The 21,875-nt window shown below is 34.7% G+C and overlaps 1 protein-coding gene across 1 annotated transcript in view; it reads left to right on the forward strand.

The window, feature by feature from the left end:
• The first annotated feature begins 8,078 nt into the window (after positions 1 to 8,078).
• LOC117103171 (histidine decarboxylase-like) overlaps positions 8,079 to 21,875 on the forward strand; it is a 34,927-nt gene continuing 21,130 nt past the window's right edge. Inside the window, exons 1-2 of the mRNA XM_033243675.1 lie at positions 8,079 to 8,233; positions 18,498 to 18,670. Coding sequence (XP_033099566.1) covers positions 8,206 to 8,233; positions 18,498 to 18,670 — 201 coding nt within the window. The 5' untranslated portion in view covers positions 8,079 to 8,205. The remainder of the gene's footprint in view (positions 8,234 to 18,497; positions 18,671 to 21,875) is intronic.

Genomic DNA, 21,875 nt, shown 5'->3' on the forward strand with positions numbered 1-21,875 from the left:
GTTATAAACGATACAGTTAGAAGGAGACAGGAATTATTTATAGATTCAACATCGATTGGAATTAATAAAAATGCAATACTCTAGCAACACGCTTATTGTGTATAATCCTTGTACATATTGTATGTGGAGATAATTTGAATGCTACGACACGAACGTATAGTCCATATTTTTGTAGCTTATAAAACAGAATACCTTTACGAAATGTAGTAGTTAAAAAGATCTACTAGTTGTGTAGGGCTTTTTTCTCGGAATAAACAGAAAAATAAACATATTTTACAAAATAATATTATTACAATTGTTATTATTATTATAATTATCATTATTATTATTAATATTATTATAATTATTATTATTATTATCATCAATATTATTATTATTATTATTAATATTATTTCTATTATTATTATGTATATAAGTTATATAATGTCTCTCATGGCGCGGATAATAATAATCGTTATCATTATAGCACGCTTGTTAATGTATATATCAATGTATATCTCTCTATAAAACGGTAATCAAGGATGTACGAACAACACCTCATAAATGTTACTTAGGTGACTAATTTTTTCTTCACCAACAATAACCATGAAATAGAGTAAAATCAAAGTAATCACAGCAATGTCGGCAAGATGTTTGTTTTAGGAATACATTAAATCGAATGATAAACAAAATAATGTATTGCAATTATTTTATATGATCTACTATGAACATAATTATAGATACATACTGTTTGTTAGGAATGTCCTCGTATCTTCTAAAAAACAGATTAGGGGCTTATAAAATGGTGTTTGTGTAATGGTGCAATACAACAAAAAACCTCATTAATGTGAACAAATATGTACTAACTTGTTGGAAAACAGCTCATCGATGGGATAACATTAGCTTAAAAATTTAAAAGAAGTCAATCTTATAAAACTAATTCGGATTCAGATAGCATTATTCAAACATGTTTATTGTTATGTAAACAATTTGAAGTTTTTATTCAAAGTACAATTCAACTATTAAAATTGTCAAAAAAACTTATAATGAAATGGTTAAGTCGTGGAATGTGACGTGAATAACGTTTAATGGTCGTATTGTACAATGTTATATCAAAGTGTTTGCAATAAATTCAAAATAGAATTAGAGAATCTTAAGAATATAACAGTAAACTCAATACCATAGGAAAGGCCTAATGAATTTTATTATCAAAACTCGGTATAAAACAGACATGTTTCGGCAAATTCTTCGCCATTTTCAGTGAAACGATTGCTAACATTCAATCTACTATTTAAAGGGAGTGAACAACTGTAAATCATTGTATTTTAAATCAATGGGAATTGAACCATATATCTATTTGAACAGACGTCATGACATTGCATTTTTACGGAATCGATTTTACTGTAATTGTAAATAAAGAAGAAGGAATAGCATGAATAAAGTCACATATAATCCACTCGTTAAACCATTAATCGTCACATATTATAATCCACTCGTTAAACCATTGCAACACATTATCAACGATCTACAACATATACTTGATAGTGACTCTGTACTTCATAAAATCATACCTACAAACCTATGCTTGCGTACAAGCAACCACCCACTCAAACAACAGCTTACTTATAATAAAGTACCCCACACCCCCACCACTATGGGCACCATTCCATGTAACCAACAGAAATGCCGACTTTGCTCACATATCAACACTAGCAGTACCATTACAGGGCCTAATCAAGTTACATACAACGTCAGTGGATCGTTTTCATGTTTTTTATCTAACGCCATCTATACCATTACATGCACTAAATGTCCTGGTGCTATTTACATAGGAGAAACTTGCCAAACTGTCAGACAACGGATGAATGGTCATAAATTTGACATTCGTCACAACAACAAAGATATGCCTATTGCACTTCGTTTTAATTTTTACCAGGACATAATATTATTACACACCTTAAAGTAGCTGTGCTCCTAAGTATTTGCTTTAAAAACAGAAATGACAGATTAACATTTATTCATAAATTTGATAGCATTAATAGTGGCCTCAGTATAGATCTAGGCTTTCTCAGCCACTATAAGATTTAGTTTGTTACTGACTCCATTGTTCATAATTAGCTCCATGACTGGACAGATAGTTTGTCTGCCTAGCTCTATTTATTAGTAGTATAGTTAGTTGCTTGTTTACACTTGTTATCTCTGATCATTGTATACTACATTGTATCTGACTGCTAATTGGTTAATTGGGAGACTATTGCTAATTATGTATGCATAAGCTCTTTTTTATTTTGTTTTCAATTTTTTACTTCACACACCCGATGAAGCTGGCATTGACTGCTAGAGGATCCGAGTTAGTCTCAGAGTGCTTCTTTAAAATTTTCTTTGTATATTGTTTAGACTCTGTATTACCACTTTTATGAATAAAGATGATAACGTAATGATGAACATCAGAATGACAAAGTTAAATTAACATGTAAAATTTGCTTGTTGAGAGAGGGCGTGTCCCGTTTTATATGCAACGCCTCCTTGATTTTTCTTTGGCTGGCTGTTGAAGCGGAAGACAATACACTTAAGCAATCCTCGTTGCATGAGGTTTTACATTGGGATGCCGCTATTAAAAATGTGCGAGTTCCTGTCCGTGGTCATGTGTTCGTTAACGCGCGTTGCAAAGTGTCGGCCAGTTTCGCCTATATAACATTACAACCTGCGCACGTGAATTTATACACAACGTTAGAACGTAGACCACTAGGGACAGGATCTTTCACAGAAAACATACTTCTAATTTTAAATGAAGAAAAAAAAATTTGACATTTAAATCATTACAAAACTTTTCGTTAAAACATTTATCTTATGAGAGGATTGTATGTACTTATTATTATTATTGTTTTAACCACGAAGCTTAGATATGATAATTCATTAAAATGATCATCATCTTCATCATCATCATCACCATCATCGTCGTCGTTGTCATCATCTTCGCCATCATCATATCATATTATCATCATCATCACTATCAAAAACATCTTAATCATATTCATTGTCGTCATCACTCTCATTATCAAGATACTTATAATAAGTCCGTTTTTATGTAGCGGATATAAAAAGAATAATCGTTATCATCATAGTCATATCATCATAGTCGTCGTTGTTGTGAAATGTGTAAAATGTGACGTAAATAATAATAGAGTTAGAGTAGTTTTATTATTTTTTTAACCTCGGCGACCAAATACGATTATTTATTAAAATGATCATCGTCTTCATCATTATTACCATCATCATCGTCATCAACATCACCATCATTATATTATCATCATTGTCGTCGTCATCATTATTATTATCATCACCACCATTATGGTCATCATCACCATCATGATATCATCATCATCATTGCCATCATCATCATCATCATCATCATCATCATCATAATCGCCCTAATCATCATCATCACCGTCATCACCAACATCTCAATCATCATCATCGTGGTCGTCGTCATCATGATCACTATAATAATAATAATAATTCCGTTTTTCTATAGCGCATATATAAAACATTATCATCGTCATCATCATAGTCGTCATCATCATCATCATCATATTCATCATCATCATAGTCGTCGTTGTCGTTGTCAGCATGGTGGTACTTAAGAACCCATAACACCTGGGGGACTAAAAACAAAGTCCTTTTAATAGAAGTGTCAAACTAATTTGTAACAATAATTTTGAATGCAAATACATTCATTTATAGATATATAGCTTCCTTATATTTTCAGTTTAATTTACTTAGCGAGTAACTATAGGATTAAAGATGAATAAAAAGTGTAGCTGCGTTAGTCTGCTATAGATCAATAGAAAACAAAATGAGAGCATCACTAAGACTTACTTGTATAGAATTTATTCTCTAGCTTTCGTCCACACAATGGGATTTATCATTTCAATCACAATGGGATTTATCAATCATTAATTTACTGTTGTAAATTAAAATTATAATAATTACTTAAACTTTATAAACCAGTCCATGACTCTTTGTATCTTTGTTGCTTAATTATCTAGTATATGTATTTGTGTGCATTTTGAAAATTCATTGAATGTCTAAATTTACTTGTTCATTTTTTTGATGTTTATTTTTTGACAAATACTGTAATATCCAATCTATCCTTGTGGTTACAATAGAGATTCTTTGATCTGTATGTATAATTGAAACAACATAACATCTGCTTAATGATTTAAGTTCTACCAATACAAAAAAAAATTCCTTTATTTTTACAATATTGAGCTTCCTATTGATGTACCAGATGTGGTTTAAAATAAATAAGTAATGAGTAAGATGTCACTGTATTAATTAGAATCCTATATGAAATTACACAGAAAAAAGGAGGAAAATATGAAATCAATCTCTTGGTTAATAAACAGTAATGTCAATTGAAGAAATTGATTAACTCCTCATAGGAAACATATTAATAAAGCACTACCTGCAAATGTGAAAATTGAACACTAAATAAGGAGTTTTTAGCGCACAGCCATACAACGATGACATATTCTTTATAATTTTAGTTTCCCTACAAAATAGTCAAAATATTGATTTCATGTTCTATCGTTGAAAACTCTGGGGCCTTCACCCCTGAATGCCTTCCGCCGAAGTTTGGGCGACCCTGACCCGACCACTTATGCTCTCGCTGTTAAAGTACACCCTTCCCCCATTACAATATGTAGTCTATAACAATTAAAGCGATATTGTTATAATTTACCCATTAAAATATATATATTGCGCGGTTATTCAAGTCAATGCTCTTAGCACCATAAGTTCCTGTTTTAAATAAAAATGATTTGCGCGTTTAAACTATTACACACTATTAGGCCTCTCGACTATTGTATGATATTACCATGATATCTGCGATATAATAAATAATCAAATCATATCATTATACACAACTTGATAAAATATTATTAACAACCAGCGAAACCATACTATCTTTACCAGAGTTCAAATTCAACGAAGTATGTTTTCACAATAACAGCGCCATAAAACTTAAAGACTATTCCTACATTTTTACCATCACAATGGTGGTACTCTACTAATACTACTACTACTACTACTACTACTACTACTACTACTACTACTACTACTACTACTACTACTACCACTACCACTACCACTACCACTACCACCACCACTACCACTACCACCACCACCACCACCACCACCACCACCACTACTAACACCTCTACCACTAGCACTGCAACTGCAACTGCAACTGCAACTGCAACGGTCAGCGAAGAAATTATTATGTGTTGGGAACGATCCAGTTAAGGGTGTAAATTTGAGGGTAATTTAATTTTTTGAGGTCCCAAACCTAAATATCGCTTCAGTTCAAAGGAAAACGTCCAGTCCAAATATTTCAAAAACAGATCAACTGATGATCTGAAGGAAACTTTAAAGAAAGTTTAATCAAATTTTTGATTCATTTAATATTTAAAAATAAAAATCTCCCAACTTTGACCAAAATTCATAGTGGCTCAACCCATTTTAATCATTGTTTCTCTTGTAATACCATGTGTCATTTCATGCTTATATGAATTTTGATGAGCAAAAGTCTCAAGCCTGCAAATTTGTCTATCTTGTCTAATCTGTGTTCATGTATTCTATTCGTAAAGGGGAACTTCTCAATGTGCAGCCGTATAATTTGAGCTTTATTTCATTTATTTATTAGGACAAGTGACCCCAAAAACAACAAAGCCATCATGACAAAATTCAGTCAGGAGACCCAGTAAAAGTATGGATCCCATAACTTCTTTGCGTACTGTGAGATGCAAAGAAAAACGTTTCTAAGGAAAATAATAAACACAATATTTATTCCTATATACCTGTTAACACTTTTGCTGTTTCATTTCAGTAGTTTTCCTAAATATTTATAGGCCTAAGTTAACAAATAAAGGAATATGAAACTGCTTTCAAATTCTGTACCTAAAAGCAAAAGCAATTGTGTAAATCAATGGAGCATGTTTTGTAAATCAATGATCTAAACACTGTATTTCTAACATTACGCAGGCCCGTAGGAGGAAGCAGTTTATTATTGCTCAGGCCAAAGAGCAGAAGCTCCCCCTCCCCCCACCACCACCATTTAACCAATTGGAGGGATACTTAGGGCCTACCAGTGGCGGCGCCAGCGACTTTCCTCCCCGATGAGGATTTAAGTTTCTCGACGTGGGATGCACAACCACGGTTGAAGCTGAGGTGAGCAAATTTTAAGTATGTACGCCTAGATACCCGGATGATGGCTCTCTAGGACTGTACATGTAGTGTTCCTTTCTACTGTATTTACCGACTAACGGTCAGGGTTTTAATTTTTCCTCCAAACCCCGCATCGGTCATGGGGGTCAACACTGGTGTTTTTCCTCTTCCAAAATGTCAAATTTAAAAACTTTTTGAAAACGTATGACCTACAGGACATTATTCTTACCTATTTGACTCATGAAGACATTGCATTAACAGAGGGGACCAGACAAGCCCCAAGGTTTGCAATGATAAAAGTTAGTGGATCATTATTATGATTTCTGTTAAATTGTTCTCTTGCCTTTGTAGGCCTAAATTAATATGTATGTATTATGAATATGAATAATAAAAAAAATACTAGCTTATTATGCCTTATCAATGACCAAATGCATATTTTCTTTGGTTTGAATAATGCAGAGTAATAGCGAAATGGTAAAATAAATTGTTCATGATTTTTTTTTCTTCAACTAGACCACGTGCTGACGGCGCTGACACGCTGGTGAATCCAACTTTCGAAACAAAAAAACTTACAATGACAATTTTAATACAGTGATAGCATTAATGATAATAATACAGTAGCTAGCTATAATGATAATGATATACATAAAAAAATCCTGTAATAATAATAATTATACGTTTGTAGAAAGCCCTGTAAACAAATCTTAGAGTATTATAAATTAAATGAGTATAGGCCTATATTTATAGTAACTTAAACGGACATTATATTGAACATGATATAAATAGCATAATAGAGTATTTATAGGAATTTTCCGATCACAAATATAATAGACTTAGCATTAAAAGTTATGACGACAATTTAAGGTTGTTAGAATTAGCAACAGACTGCAGATGTAAAATATGTAATTGGTGCAAAATTCAAGCGTCAGAATATCATATTCAATCTGTGCCTGAGATCGATACTTTAGATTTTAGACTTTGTCGGCGAGATGTCCAGCTTCCGAGTAATAGTATTATTTAACAGGTTTGCTTCCGGTTGATAGCCGCAACACAGGTGCTATTCTAGGCCACCGAACGATTCATCAATCCATCATGTTGAATGTTAATAAGTATATACTTCATGTTATTCAACATAAAGTGTAAGCCCAAAGCAAATATCATATCTTACACTGATCAGCTACAAATCTATTTAAAAATATACATACACATATGGCCTTTGATTGGAACACAATTTTGTCTAAATAAAGTACTGATATATATTTACATATACTGTATATATAATTATATATAATTTAATATCATATCTATTTATAATTTATTAGAACGAATTAATATATGATAGACCACATATAACGTAATGCAATGTTAGTTATAATGTTGTCATTTTCCTTTATACACTGCACTAAAGGACTATTTGATTGAAGAAAGAAAATAGTGAAAAGAGAGCGTTGAATCATTTGCTTCGAAAAACACCCACGGTGTTGAGGTTCTCAATCACTAAATATTGAACGACTTTCTACGGTATTCATTTTGTAGAGTGAACATTAAAAGCCGAAAATATGTTCATTATACAGTAATAACTACTTCAAACATTGTCCAGCGGAAATACAATATGTTTTGAAATTGAATCGTGTATTATTGAGGAAAGAAACACAATTAGGTGAGCATCTTGAGTTCGATCAAGTACTCCAATTGTTTATTTATAGCGAAATATTGATTTGCCATCAACGCGTTAAATGCTTTATGCATTAGTTCCGTGGTTATCTGAAGCTGACGTCATCAAACCTGTTGTACAAGATGATCGTGTTCTGGTTTTCTTGGATTTGCTCAAGCGTTAATAGACAGCGCCATCTACGGTGTGTTTATTTTAAGATGTCAATATAAAAACCGGAACGTGCATTCATATTTTTGTCATCGTCAAACCACTTGATGATTGCTGTTGAACCTCGTGAATGCAGTGTAATCAAAAGCTAATACAAGAGAAAAGTAAAAATCACGATGGACGCTGAAGAATACAGAGAGCGAGGTAATGAATAAACTTCTTGTTTTTTAAATTATAGTTAAATAGGCTCAGGCCTAGCCTACGGTAGGTCTAGGCTAAAATTCATGCAAACGAAGTTTTAGACAGTTAGTCATTTGAAAGACAAAGATAATTTGTTTGGTTTAAGTCAGGCAAGCATATTTGCACTCAAAAGTTTTGAATGGGTACACATAATACAAATGTTTATTTTAAACACGCCCGTTTGAAGAAGCCACGGTCGGTTACAGATTTTCGAGTCCGAGTCTCTTTTGCACAAGAAAGAGCTAACAGATCATTGCTTATTTAGGCTAACTACGTGAATGATTACTTACCAACATAATTAATATATTGTAGAATAGGCCTACCCATTAAGACGACAAATTCAGGATAAAATGTAACATCATTTTTTGGCCCTGGTTTTAGATTTATTAGTTTGAACTAATTTTTTAAAGCAAAACGAGGATAGTGTGGGTGACTCAACCTTGTTTTTAAATTGTTTTCTGCTATTATCCATTTTTGTACCTTTAACAATTCTTTATTAACAAAAAAAAAAAAAAAGCAAATAAAATAAAATAAAAAAATAACAGAAGTGAAAGAAAATCGATTGGTACAGCAGTGGCTGTGGTTTGATTCTCAGCCCTATAGGGTCAGGATTCGAACGTACGCTGTGAATTTTGCTGGTGTCTCTTGGGCAAGATACTTTGCATACGTTTGTTTCCCTTCACCCCGGTGTATAAACGGAGTGAGATTTGTATATCAAATATTTTGCTCTTTTGATATTCCCTTCTTTAATAGTCAACAATTATTGTATTCTACGCTTTAGCCTGGTTTCCTTAAAATTGCTACACTGTCACCACAGTGTTTTCAGTGCAATCCGACGCAATCGGGAATCACCGAAAGCTGTCGGCGAAAGTGTGCGATTTTACCAAGCTTTAGGTAATGAATTATTAGACCAATGGGTGATAGTATTAAGCTAATGTTGAGATGCCCAGTATTTTCTGCGTAAGGCGTTATATAAATTGAATTAATTTTTTTTCAAGAATACCTTAGAAGTCTACAAAAATGTAATAAGAGCTTGCTCAGACTACGCTTTACTTAATTGATAAGATGAATAAATATATCATATAAATATTTGAATAGATAAGGTAGTAGATTACTATTCACAATATCAACCTAAATATTCAAATAATGCTAGTGGATTTTTTTTTTGTTGTTGTTGTTGTTTTCATTTAAAGTGTGTTCAGCAGTCCTGGGTTACTATTTATAGCTCTGCTCCTAGTGGGTCCACATTTTCTCTCTACCTCCTATAGGCCTACTCCAATTGTTAATATGGAAGTACAGTATATACCGTAAGTACCGGTACCTTCGTATTTAAAATGGCCGTATAATATTATGAATACGTACTTATTTTTAAAACAGGGTACACAAGCCTGAAGTGATTTAGTGATTTAAAACATTATGGTACTCCTTAAATAAAAAGAGTGAGAATAGTAAAATTTGATTAATAACCAATTTGTTTAAGAGTGAACTTATACTCGAGAAAGAGTGATTAGAGTGGGACGTACTAGGTACTCTTTTATAAACCCACGCTCATTTTTATGAGAATATCGTATGTTGCACACTTATCACCAGTATAATGTACAAAAGTTCGATAAAATGTTAATGAAGTCAATTACCAGTTTAACACAATCGAATATCAATTGAAATTCACCATTTATGCCGGTCTGATAACCTCAATAAAACACACAATATATGTAGTTCTAAAGTCGAATACTGTAATTTGATTGTACATTGTGTAATGATAGTGTTTCCTTCTCGGTGCCCATTGAGGGAGAAGTAACTGACATCAAATATCTAGGTTAAAATTTTTATATATTTCAGACTTGAGCTAATGGGTATAAATGTGTCGGTCTCATTTCTTCGATAAAACACATTATAGGCCTATTACATTTTTAAGGTCAGTTCTGGAATTTTATTTGTAGTCATTAGGTTTCCTTATTATGGGTCCCCGTTGAGGAAGAAGATCCACTGATATCTATGGGATTATTGAATAGCTAGGTTGGTAATTTTAATGCTTTTAGACTTAGGATAATTTATTCCCGCAAAGAAAGGATAATTTTAGGAGTGATGTTTTGCCCTACCTGACGTGTTTTTGTACTGAAGACTCAACGTTCCCAAATACTCGCGAAAAAAATTGCAATTGATTCGGGTGGGAATCGAACCCACTATACCTCCAGATTACAGGCCTGGCACCATAACCATTAGACTACCGAGCTTGTGCTTATCCCCAAGTAGCAGCGTGTACTGCAAATGCTATTTCGATGTGAGTTCGTGTCAGGAAAATATCATGGAGTAATGTTTTGCCCTACCTGACATGTTTTTGTAACGAATAATCAGTACGTTCCCAATTCATCGCGAAAAAAATCGCGTGTGATTTGGGTGAGAATCGAACTCACGACCTCCAGATAACTAGCCTTTCGCCATAAGCTACCCGGCTACAAAACTTGGACTTAGTGACTAGTGTTGAATCCTATCCCCAAGTAGCAGCGTGTACTGCATGCTATTTCGATGTGAGTTTGCGTAAGGAAAATATCATAGGTGTGATGTTTTGCACTACCTGACTTAAAGTGGAAATAACACAAAATATGAGAGGTCAAAAAATTAAAATAGAGCAATGTTAACAACTTTATCATGAATGAGAACACACATTATATGCCATAACACTCTTAATCTATAACGCTCTGTCCACACTACGAAATTTCGTGTGACAAATAAATGTGATCCACCCATATTTGGGGGTATAATGCACACAAATTTGTCACATAAAATGGATGTTGTCAAGTGGATGAGTCCCAACATCCGATTTAAATATTGAACGATTCTACCCATCATAAATTGTTTAGATCTTAAATTAGCAAAGAGACTTGTATGTCTACAATTTAATTGTATACAATTAAAATATAAGCGTGCATTGTACAGTAGACCTAATAAAACAGCTGCATTGGCTCTGGGTCTGGTAGGTATAGGTAAGGTTCGATTAATGTTTAATGCATTCAGTTTGCTCAGGAACAGACGCTGATGTAGCCTTTTATAGCCCTAGTGCTTCCGTTCACATTATCAGTTTTATGTTACAAATGTGTTTGATGTGTCCAATTTGAGCATGATGATGTCATATTACAAGGCCGTTGGATCACAACAATATTTATATTGATTTTTGAACACAGTCTGGTACTACACACTGGTAGTTTTGCGTAAATACAAACTGATTTACTTTGAGTTAACTTCGCGCTTTCAATCCTTTTCAGATTCTTGCAGTGTTAACAATCTTTCCAAAGATTGTAAAGCATCAATCACATGCATGACTCCTGGTCCGTTGCCAACCGGCCTTTTGTCACCTGGCCTTTTGCCTCCCTGCCTTTGCCAACCGGCCTTTGCTACCGGCCAATTGCCATCCAGGCTTTTGCCACCTGGCTTTTTGTTACCCATCCGTTGCCACCATAGGTCCGTTGCCACCCGGCCTTTTGAAATCTAGGCTCATAAAGTTAAAGCATTGGACTTTCATTAGGGTTTTTTCGCCGTGGCTAGAGATACGGTACCGTATCGGAACTTCCAATTGCTAAAGGTACGGTAAATGATATTACGTCATGATGGTTAACCAATAGAAATGACCGACTCTATTTTGCTTTTTTGCAAAGTCGACGTCGCGATGAGAAACGGGCGCGAACAGTTACGATCAAATTCAAGTCATAATAGGCCCATTTCATGTACTTCGATTGGGGCTTATCACAATGTTTGGGTTAAAAGTCCTTTTCTGTTATTCTTGCGTATTTTATGGTCTACCATAGAGAATGGTCTACTTAGGCCGAATACCCGCCTAGGGGCCTATGCTTATGTGTACAGTACTACTAATAGGCTAGGCTTAGAGCTGTAAGTGCTACTTCTGGGAGCCTAGCCTAAGCTTATAGAGTATTGCTGATTGAAATAGCCAACCAAGCAACATGGCGATTGTAATTATCAGTGAGAGTAAACTTTATTTGTAGTGCATAGGACAGTGTGTATACTACAGGGAATTATGCACAGTAAAGTAGCAAGGGTAGCTAAGGCTATGCCTGGCTTCTACTATTAATATAGTTTACTCAGTCGCTTGATGTCGCCAAATTTAGCAAAACTGCTATTCTTTTTATTTGCTACAGGGCCTCGGGCTACAGAATATTAATCACAGCTTGTCAACAACACCCGCAAACGAACGAAATTTCTTATCTTTGATCGCAGTGCTAAAACCATAAAACACACACTCACTACTCTTGCAGCAGCAGTGCACTGAATGACGTCGCGCATGTATCGGCGTTTCTATTGGCTAATCATGACGTAATATCATTTACCGTACCTTTAGCAATCGGAAGTTCCGATACGGTACCGTATCTCTAACCGCGGCGAAATTTTTATGACATAAATTTGTTCGTAACTGTTCGCGCCACGTTTCTCATGATCGCGACGTTGACTTTGCAAAAAAGCTAAAATCCAGAGGTGACGGAACTAGGGGGTGCTGTGTTATGGAGAGTAATGTGTGACTGGAAATGGTCTGAAGTCAGTTGGTTGTTACCATGCGCCAGTGATGTTGGAGTGCCTCTTCTGTCCGGTAAAAAATCAACACATCTAGCCTACCATGTTAAGAGGAAACCATGGGCCGGTGACAAACACAAATTATGGGATGTATTCAATGTAAACACCAAGGATAACCCCCAAAAATTAAGAAGACTTATTTCCAGTGGGGTAGATCTTCTGATGGTGATTGGGCAGTACACCGGGAGACAATCCCCTACTGTTGTCCGAATAGTGTACTGCGTTATTTCACGTACACCCGGGTCATAGTGTACACGAGCCATCCAGGAAAACTTATTCTGGTAGAAAGAATGGGGATGATGATTGTAGGCTAATAATTAGACTATGGTGACAATAGTGATAATATAACAATCTTTTTGCAACAAAATTAAGAAGCCAAAAACATTAGGGCTCGTGCAAATAATAAAGTCCCAAAGTGCATTAAAAGCGACAGCAGATACAGTATAATTTTTTTTTTAAATATCGACCGAACTGCAACAGCAGAGTTCCATTCCTAAGGGTTATAATATTGTTTTGTCCCCAGTAAAATATATCATTCTTAAGAATTCATTGAGGGAGCATACCGATATTGATGGTGACATGGAAAACGATAATGACGATAATGGTGCGATGAACACATGTTAAAGAGCATTAATGTTTCTACATTCAGTCATTTGCACTGAATTTTGTAATGTATTGTTTAAATTTATCCTAAGCTGATTGTTAAAAAAAAATCCCGATTGTTTTAAAAATTGATGTATGTATCTTATATGTAACTTTATATTTTGATTGCGTTGTCATTGTACGCAGTGAATGGTGATGATTTCATCACGACAGAGAAAAACCTGAGCATGGATGCTTATGATAACAACAATGAAAAATAGGCCCCCAGTGTGTGTCTACTGCCTAAAATTCTATAGAAACGATGATGTGGAAAATTATTAATGATTTAATGGTTTAACATCATGAGAGTAAGTGGGGGTGTTGATATTATACTCTCATGTATAATTGCCTATTCATTGTATACGCTACAGTCCATGATATTTCCTGTTAATAGATACATTGCAGTGACAGTGATATCCCTATCATGTTACCATGACAACTGTTCCTGTTACCATAGAGGAATTAATAAACTAATTCCTCCATGCTGTTACTAACCACACATACCTAAGTTTAGACAGGGAGTTGTTAGATATCTACCTACACATGACCTCCATCGGAATTGGAAAGGTCAACTGTAGTGTCTACCGCACCTATGTGGGGGGGGGGGGGGGGGGGGGGGGGAAGGGGAAGCAGTAGACACAATGATGATATGATAATTATCAGTATAATGATAATCCTGATGATGATAATGACGGTGATCATGAGGATGTTGACAACGATGAGGGTAATTATCGTAGGCCTACTGGTGTAGCATGAGGCAAAAGTTCCCGTTAGCAAAAATGGTCCATAGTGAGCTGTCTGATGGTTGAGAGTGAGCTGTCAAATGGTCCAGAGGGAGTTGTCAGCAGCTCCATAAACTGAACGTTAATTGGTTTTAAGAATGTCCATTGGGAGTTAACAAGACAAGAAACCCATTACAATCACTCACTTGGGCTTCACTGGTAATAAATAATTTAAGAACCCATCGCTATTCAACAACCACCAGGATTTATAACCCGGGTTTTTTTTTTTTTTTTCCAAAAGTCGGGTGCCTGGACCATTTCTGTTAATGGCAAAAAATGCAGCATGGATAATATAATAATTATCTTCATTATCATCATCATTGAACGTGTCTTATGATAGCACATGATGTAACTTCGGTATTGAGATACACCTCCACTGGTGATCAATAAAGTTGATAATAAATTGTTGAGAAAACACATGTTTCCACATCGGGTTTTGAACCCAACACCTTCCGATTGCCGTTTAAATATTTTAACAACTGAGGTAAGAGGCTAAGTGGTATATACGCCCTTGGATTGTCCCATTAGTATGGAGATACACGTATTGTCCCTTTGAATCATTTGAAGAAAGCTCTTGCTAGTATATATAATTGACTAAAATAATGTCAATATGATTGAACGATCAATTACTGAATATTTCAATTCTTTGTGTCCAAATTTTAAGTGGGTTTTAATGCTGGCTCAACTGTATTTTGTTTTTGATAATGACCAGTGTTCTTTTGTCAAAATCTGTTTTAAATAATATTCAGTTTGTTAACAATTAAGAATAATCAATATAGATATATATATATATATACCTTGCTCATAATTCTCAAATACCTTTGTGGCGGTATGCTTGACATATCGTGTTCATTTCCTCAATATTGATTTGGCCAAGTTTCGACAAATACGTCTTTATGTCTATGATGAACAAGGCGCCAACACAAAAGCGCGCAGCAACAACGGTCAGTGCGATAAAGTAGTGACACTATCCTGCTGCAGTTTAAATTTTATCAAGCCAATGGCTAATGGGCTATGGATATTTTATAGTGTTTTTTCCAATCAAATTGTTTCCATCAAATTTTCATTGATGTCAATCAATCTTCCCTGAAATAACAATTGTTTATTCTTGATAGTTTAAACTGTTTTAAAAATTCATTTTTTTTGGCATTTAATGTCTGTTAATTTGGATTTCAATAGCTTATTGCTGATATATTGTTTTTTTTTATGTATTTTTTTGTAAACATGTTCAGTATAAGAGAGTCACTTGATAGTGCTTGCACTTTTGTTAATCCTCAGATAGGAAACATCTTGTTTGTGGTATGTTTTAACTTGTGTTGCTTTTACCTACATATTGAATAAATGAAATGAAATGAAATGCCCATCAAAGGCTGCTAGTTATTGCTAGTGTATTCCAAGTGATGTTGATGCAAAGCAAGTTGCTCATAAGACGTCCTTAAAAATATAATCGTACTGCGGAAATTATATGAACTTTAATGGGGGAGGGGGGTCGGCTCATGCCTTATCTGGACTTCAATAGATTAATATTTTCCACTATAATACAACATCCCTAGAAAGCCATTATTAATTTTAGTTGTCGTCGGTCATTTTACAAATCCAGTACTAGTAGTATACTATGTCTCCAAGTTCTAAACTGCATTTGCTGCATTGAAGGAACGCTAGGTACAATACAAGTGACATCACGCAATGACGTCACTTTCACGAGCCGATTAATATTTTGCTATTTGTATATAATTTAAATACACTTTTATTATTTGTAAATAATTTCAAAGTGTTTAATTATATAAAAAAACATTATATTTTGTAATTTTCATTAATTATAAATACGTATAAATAATAACTTGTGAACTCTTATTATTATGTTAATAATGAATTACATATGCGCCAAGTGTACAGTAATTGCAATTTTGTATATGATGGAAAGTTAAATTGTCATTTAAAATTAATTTACATTTGGTGTCTCATACTTCAAATCTAGGCTTATCTTGTGTGATCCTTTTAATTATTTTCTCGTTATTTTCATAGCAACTAAAGTTATCTTATTGGACTAAAATTAGACGTCAATACTAATTCGTAACACATGACTTAGGAGGAGTCTTCTCGAAATAATCTATCAAAAAACAAACTTCCACTAATTTCAGGGAAAAAAATCGCTTATTACAATTTCTAGTCCTTTCTAATTTTTACATTTAGACTGCATAAAAACTCAAAAGCTTATGATCTGTAATCCAGTTGATATTTGGAAGCTTTGGCAAATCCTCATCACAAAGCACATTGCCAAAAAAACTAAATCAACATTCTAGCTATGTTTTCATCGTCTGCCACTTATTGACACCCTTATTGAATAAATCTGGAATACATGAAGAAATATTTTGCTATAAAGGAACACACAGCAAAATAACTTCTATTCTCCTCGGCAATCTTATTTTCTAACTATGATTTGATGAGCTGCTTGTTTTTTTTCAGAAGCTTCTTCACAATTTTGCTTATTACTTGTATTTTGCAGAACTGCTGATGTGGCATGTGCCATCACAGAATCTCTGTTCTGGCACTGGCAAACCTCTGTGTGTTGAGCCTAGGTTCATGCGTCTAACAGTACCACCTTCAGAAGAAATAACGTTTAATATAAACTAATAAAGCCAAACTTTGCTTTATTTAGAAGAGCTGTCAAGAACGCTATTTTTGCAGCTTCTTATTTTTCGATTTGTGTTGTTATTATTCTTGTTATTGTTATTAATACAGTAGTTATTATATCAGACATTTTGTTTTAACTTTCTTATTTATAGGGGCCAGGACATCCCGATAACACTTACCATTCAATTTTGCTATTAGGTCAAAAAAAGAAAATAATGTTGTGTTGGCCACGCCCGACCGACCCAAATTTTACAAATAAGGTTAGAATAGCTTTGGCGAGGCTAGGGAAGCAAGGCTAGCCTATTTTGATGCGAATCCAAATTTGTTGTATTATTTTTGTATTTCTAGTTTTTAGGCGTAAACAAAATATTTGGTTGTAAAAAAAAAGTTTTCCTACCGACCTACCCATTTTTGAGATGTTCGCAAAACGTGGCCAACGTACCTATAGCTGCTCACTTTGGTTTCAAATAAACTTAAACAATTTTCTGGTGAAACAACATGAGTTCAACTCCTTAACCTTAAAATGCTCTAAACACCAACGCATGATCCAAACCAAGATGTATTTTATACAATGCAAAATCATGACTCATCTAACTGAAACAACCTCAAATTAGCTCATCGTCTTGCTATCTTAAGTTTATTTCCTACCTTTATTATTAACTTTATGACACGTTGGTCATCAAATCTTTCAATATTTTGTTAATTTTTTTCATGCCTACGCACATGCGTCAAGGATAGAGTATAGACAATTCATATTAACTGTTCTAATTAAAGTGACAATCCCTTTCGCAAGACAAACATACACACACAATACTTTACACAAATTAAATCTCAAATTCTTAGGGAGTGGAGTTGGGATTGGAAGGCAAACATTATAAGATACTACCGTTTCAGAGTCTATAGTAGGCCTATAGCTTTCCATAGCTTTTGCTGTCTTGCCGACAGCATTATTCGGTGGACTGTAACTGAATAACCTTTCGTATGTGACTGTGATTGGAGTAGTCACATGGCAGCGGATTACCGTATATGGCTGGGACAGTGGCGGCTCTAGGATATAATTTATGGGGGTGGGGAGCTAACTATTTATGGGTGTAACTATAGTGCACAGCATTTTATCTGAGGACTGAAGGCCCGAGCCAGGGGTGAGTATGGGAGGGGGTGTCCCCCCCCCCTCTCAAAACCAGATTTTTAAATAATTGGGACTTCTAGATGGCCAGAAATGGCTGGGATGTGAAAACTAGGCCTTTTTTTTTTGGTTCGACTGCCCGACGAGCTTTGGCCGATGAATAGGGGGCATGACCAGATCGCGCTCCCCCGCTGGCGCCGCCACTGGAGGTTATTGCCCGTTTCTCTGTTGAGGGTCGACTTCTGCACTAGTAAATCGATGCTCTCCCTGATTTTTCTCATTAATTTTTTTTATTATCCCTATCCAGCCCTTCTCAACAAGATGATGATTGTTGGTATTTTTAGAAGTTGGTGTACTTGTTCGACAATCTCCATATAACACCACATTGTCAGTCTTATTCATGTTGTCCAACATGACGGTCTACTTGTTATTAACTTTCGTTTTCTTCATTTGTTATTTTAAGGTAAAGAAATGGTAGACTATATATGTGACTACCTGTCTAATATACGTCAACGTAAAGTTGCACCAAACGTTCAACCAGGCTACATGAGAAAAATTATTCCCGATAAAGCCCCACAGAAAGGCGAGAATTGGGACGAAATATTCCAGGATATTGAACGAGTTATAATGCCAGGGGTAGGTGAAAAAATTACTTGAGTATGAGAAATCATGACTTATCATTTATTGCTCTTTGTGATCAGAGTATACATGGGTTAGAAAACGAGATTTAAATTGACGCGTAGAACTATGAATTATCAATACTGTGGGTGTTTTTATTTTTTTATTTTTTTGAAAATTTAGCCATATGGTATTGAAACTGATAGCCGTAATGATATCTTATTTTCAATCATAAAAAAATGGAAATGCATAATGAAGTATGATCATGTTCCATTGTTACTGTTATCAACCGAACTTATCACAGTAGCCATTCTCCTTTCGTGTTTACCAATAATCTAAGGTTATATAAATAATGAATAATAACAGTATCAATTGACAATTGAAGACAACGCTTATCTAAGCAGCAGGACGGAAAATATTTAGCCTTAACGATGGCGATTATCATTGGGACCCTCGAATAACAATAATCTCTTTGTTAGACCATGGAATGGAGCTATACGGTATTTAGTCGATTTTATTTGAATTCAGGACACTAGAAACGCGAGATGTAGGCTACTACTACTACTGCTACTGCTACTGCTGCTGCATCTGCTGCTGCTGCTGCTGCTACTACTACTACTGGTGGTAGTAGTAGTAATGACAGTGATAAAGATGATCCTCACTCTCTTGGGCAAAAAACAATAAGTAAATAAAACGAATTCTAGACCCACCTTTTCAAGGCCCTAAAGCTGATTTTTTTTTTGTTACAATAAGAAAATTCAATTCAATTTTTAATTAATGTGTTTTTTTATATATGCCTTATTTCTTCCATTTTTTTATCATTGGTTTTATGTCTGGTGCTGTGCTTTTTATCCACTGGTTTTTTTATGTTTGTGTTGTGAATTTCTTGAATTTTGGTGTCCTGTTTTTAAATTTTTAAGCAGTCTTTTGGCTGTCTGTTTGTAATTTTTAATTTATATTTTTTTTCTAAATAAAGAATAAAGACCATTGAATACAAAATTAGAAGTCGGGAAAACTCATTTTCTGCCATCTAGGAATCAACATTTTCTCGGGGGAGGCCCCGACCCCCTTTTATTTTTGGGGTTTATCGATACATGGAAAAAAGAATATGTATGCAAAGTATGTAGGCATATACCGGTACACACATAATAGGCCTATTTACTGTAATAAGAATGAGAAATATTTACCTGACCTTTTTCAAGGGTCATTAAAAGACACTTCAGAAGTCGGTAAAGCTCATTTTCCCGCCATTTAGAAATCAAAATTTTTCCGGGGGAGAGCCCCCACCCCACTTCTTTTTTGGGATTGATCGATTCATGGAAAAAAGAATACGTATGCAACTACTTAATTTTTTGTATGTATGTATTCAAGTGTGTATACATACATGCCAAGTGTGTAGGCTATGTGTGTATACACACGTTGGAATATGTTTATGTCATTTAGTGTGTATACATACATACACACTTGGAATATAAGGCATGTTATGGCAAAATGCCCAAGTTGTAGCAAAAATTGAAATCCAAGTTATTGGTTTTTTTTACAGATACCTGAGTATGTGATCATTAAAATGAGGGGTCATTCATTCAAATTGGACATTTTAAGCCTAAGTTATTGGAAAGTAAAAGTACAGTACTCTTAGAGTCAAGATAAACAGGATTTTGAGTAATTGCCTTTCAAAGTTATTTTTGCATAGGCCTACATTGTTTAACAGAATAAACTATGAAAAATAACGTTAGATAAACAATTTGTTAACCACTTCCAGAACTAATACATGGGACATGATTAATAAGACATTAAACTGTTGACCTATAGTGAAAAACAAATTTAGATTATTAGGCAATTTTTTGAGCTCCCATATTTTATAGCTCATTTACTCAGTACTGGTCTGTGCGACAACTTAACCATTTCTCCACAACATGCCTCATATAGTTTTGCTATATTAAAGTGTGTATGTATGTATACACATTTGAAAATAGCATAAACATATTCCAACGAAAACTACTAAGAAGAATACTAAACATCAAATGAACACATATCAATGAAGTCTAAAGAGAATGAATTAGGCAAAACAAGAAAAAGGAGGAAACTCAACTGGCTGGGCCATCTACTCAGACTACCAGAAAATGTACCAGAAAAAAAATCGCACTAAATGAACACCTAAGAAAAGCAAAAGGAAACAGAGGACGACCAAAGCACACATGGCTGAAACAAATAAATACTGATCTGAAACCCACAGACAAAACTTTTAACACACTCACGCCTGATGATTAAAAAGAAGAAGAATGTATACACACATAAAATAAGAATGAGAAAAATTTACCTGACATTTTTCAAGAGGGGAAAACCATGAATTTTGAAGACCTTAAAAGCCTAAAAGGCATTTAAGAAGTCGAGAAACTTCCCGCCATCTAGAAATCGAGATTTCTTCGGTGGTAACCCGGACACCTTTCTCTATGGGGTTCATCGCTTCATGGAATCGTTTTCATTAGGCGAAAACCTTGAATTTTGAAGAACTTAAAAGTCATTAAAAGACACTTCAGAAGTCGTGAAAGCTCATTTCCTGCCATCCAGGAATCTAAATTTTCCCTTGGGAGGATCCCCCGACCCCTCTTCATTTTGGGTTTCTTGGGAAAAATGTTGCCCCCACCCCCTAAATTTGAACCTATTCGTATTCCCATTCGTCATTCTAGTGGCCCCCACCCCACCTTGAAAAACGTTCCGCCGGCCCTGTGTATCAAACATTAAAGGGTACAAAGGAGGCAACATTTGATACCACCGGCATCAGGTTTGACTAGGTAGTAGCGGATGAAACCAGACACACACACAAAACTAATCCTCTAATTGGAGAGCAAAAAACACAACCTAACGAGTCCAATACTTTAACAGGTCAACAAATGTGAAAGATGGTAAATGGCAAGTGCGTGATAATCTAATGAAACTTGATCTTACTGAAAATACTGCCTTTTTGCATTAAAAAATTTAGGAAACAAAATAAAAACTCATCAAAAACTTCAAATTCAAAATCATTTCCGGTAAAAATTCATACAAAAATACATACATAGAACATGAAAATAACAAAAACAATTAAAACAAAGAGGGTGCTGCCAACACAGGATTACAGAAAGTACACAAACGTGGCACTCTCATGTGGCTCTCCAAAGCAGCATTTAAAATACAAAGAATACAACACAAATATACACATCTAGATGTGTATAAGAGACAG

Source organism: Anneissia japonica, unplaced genomic scaffold, assembly GCF_011630105.1.
Source record: "Anneissia japonica isolate Jap-2015-1 unplaced genomic scaffold, ASM1163010v1 scaffold2652_len1590060_cov184, whole genome shotgun sequence".
Lineage (NCBI taxonomy): Eukaryota > Metazoa > Echinodermata > Crinoidea > Comatulida > Comatulidae > Anneissia > Anneissia japonica.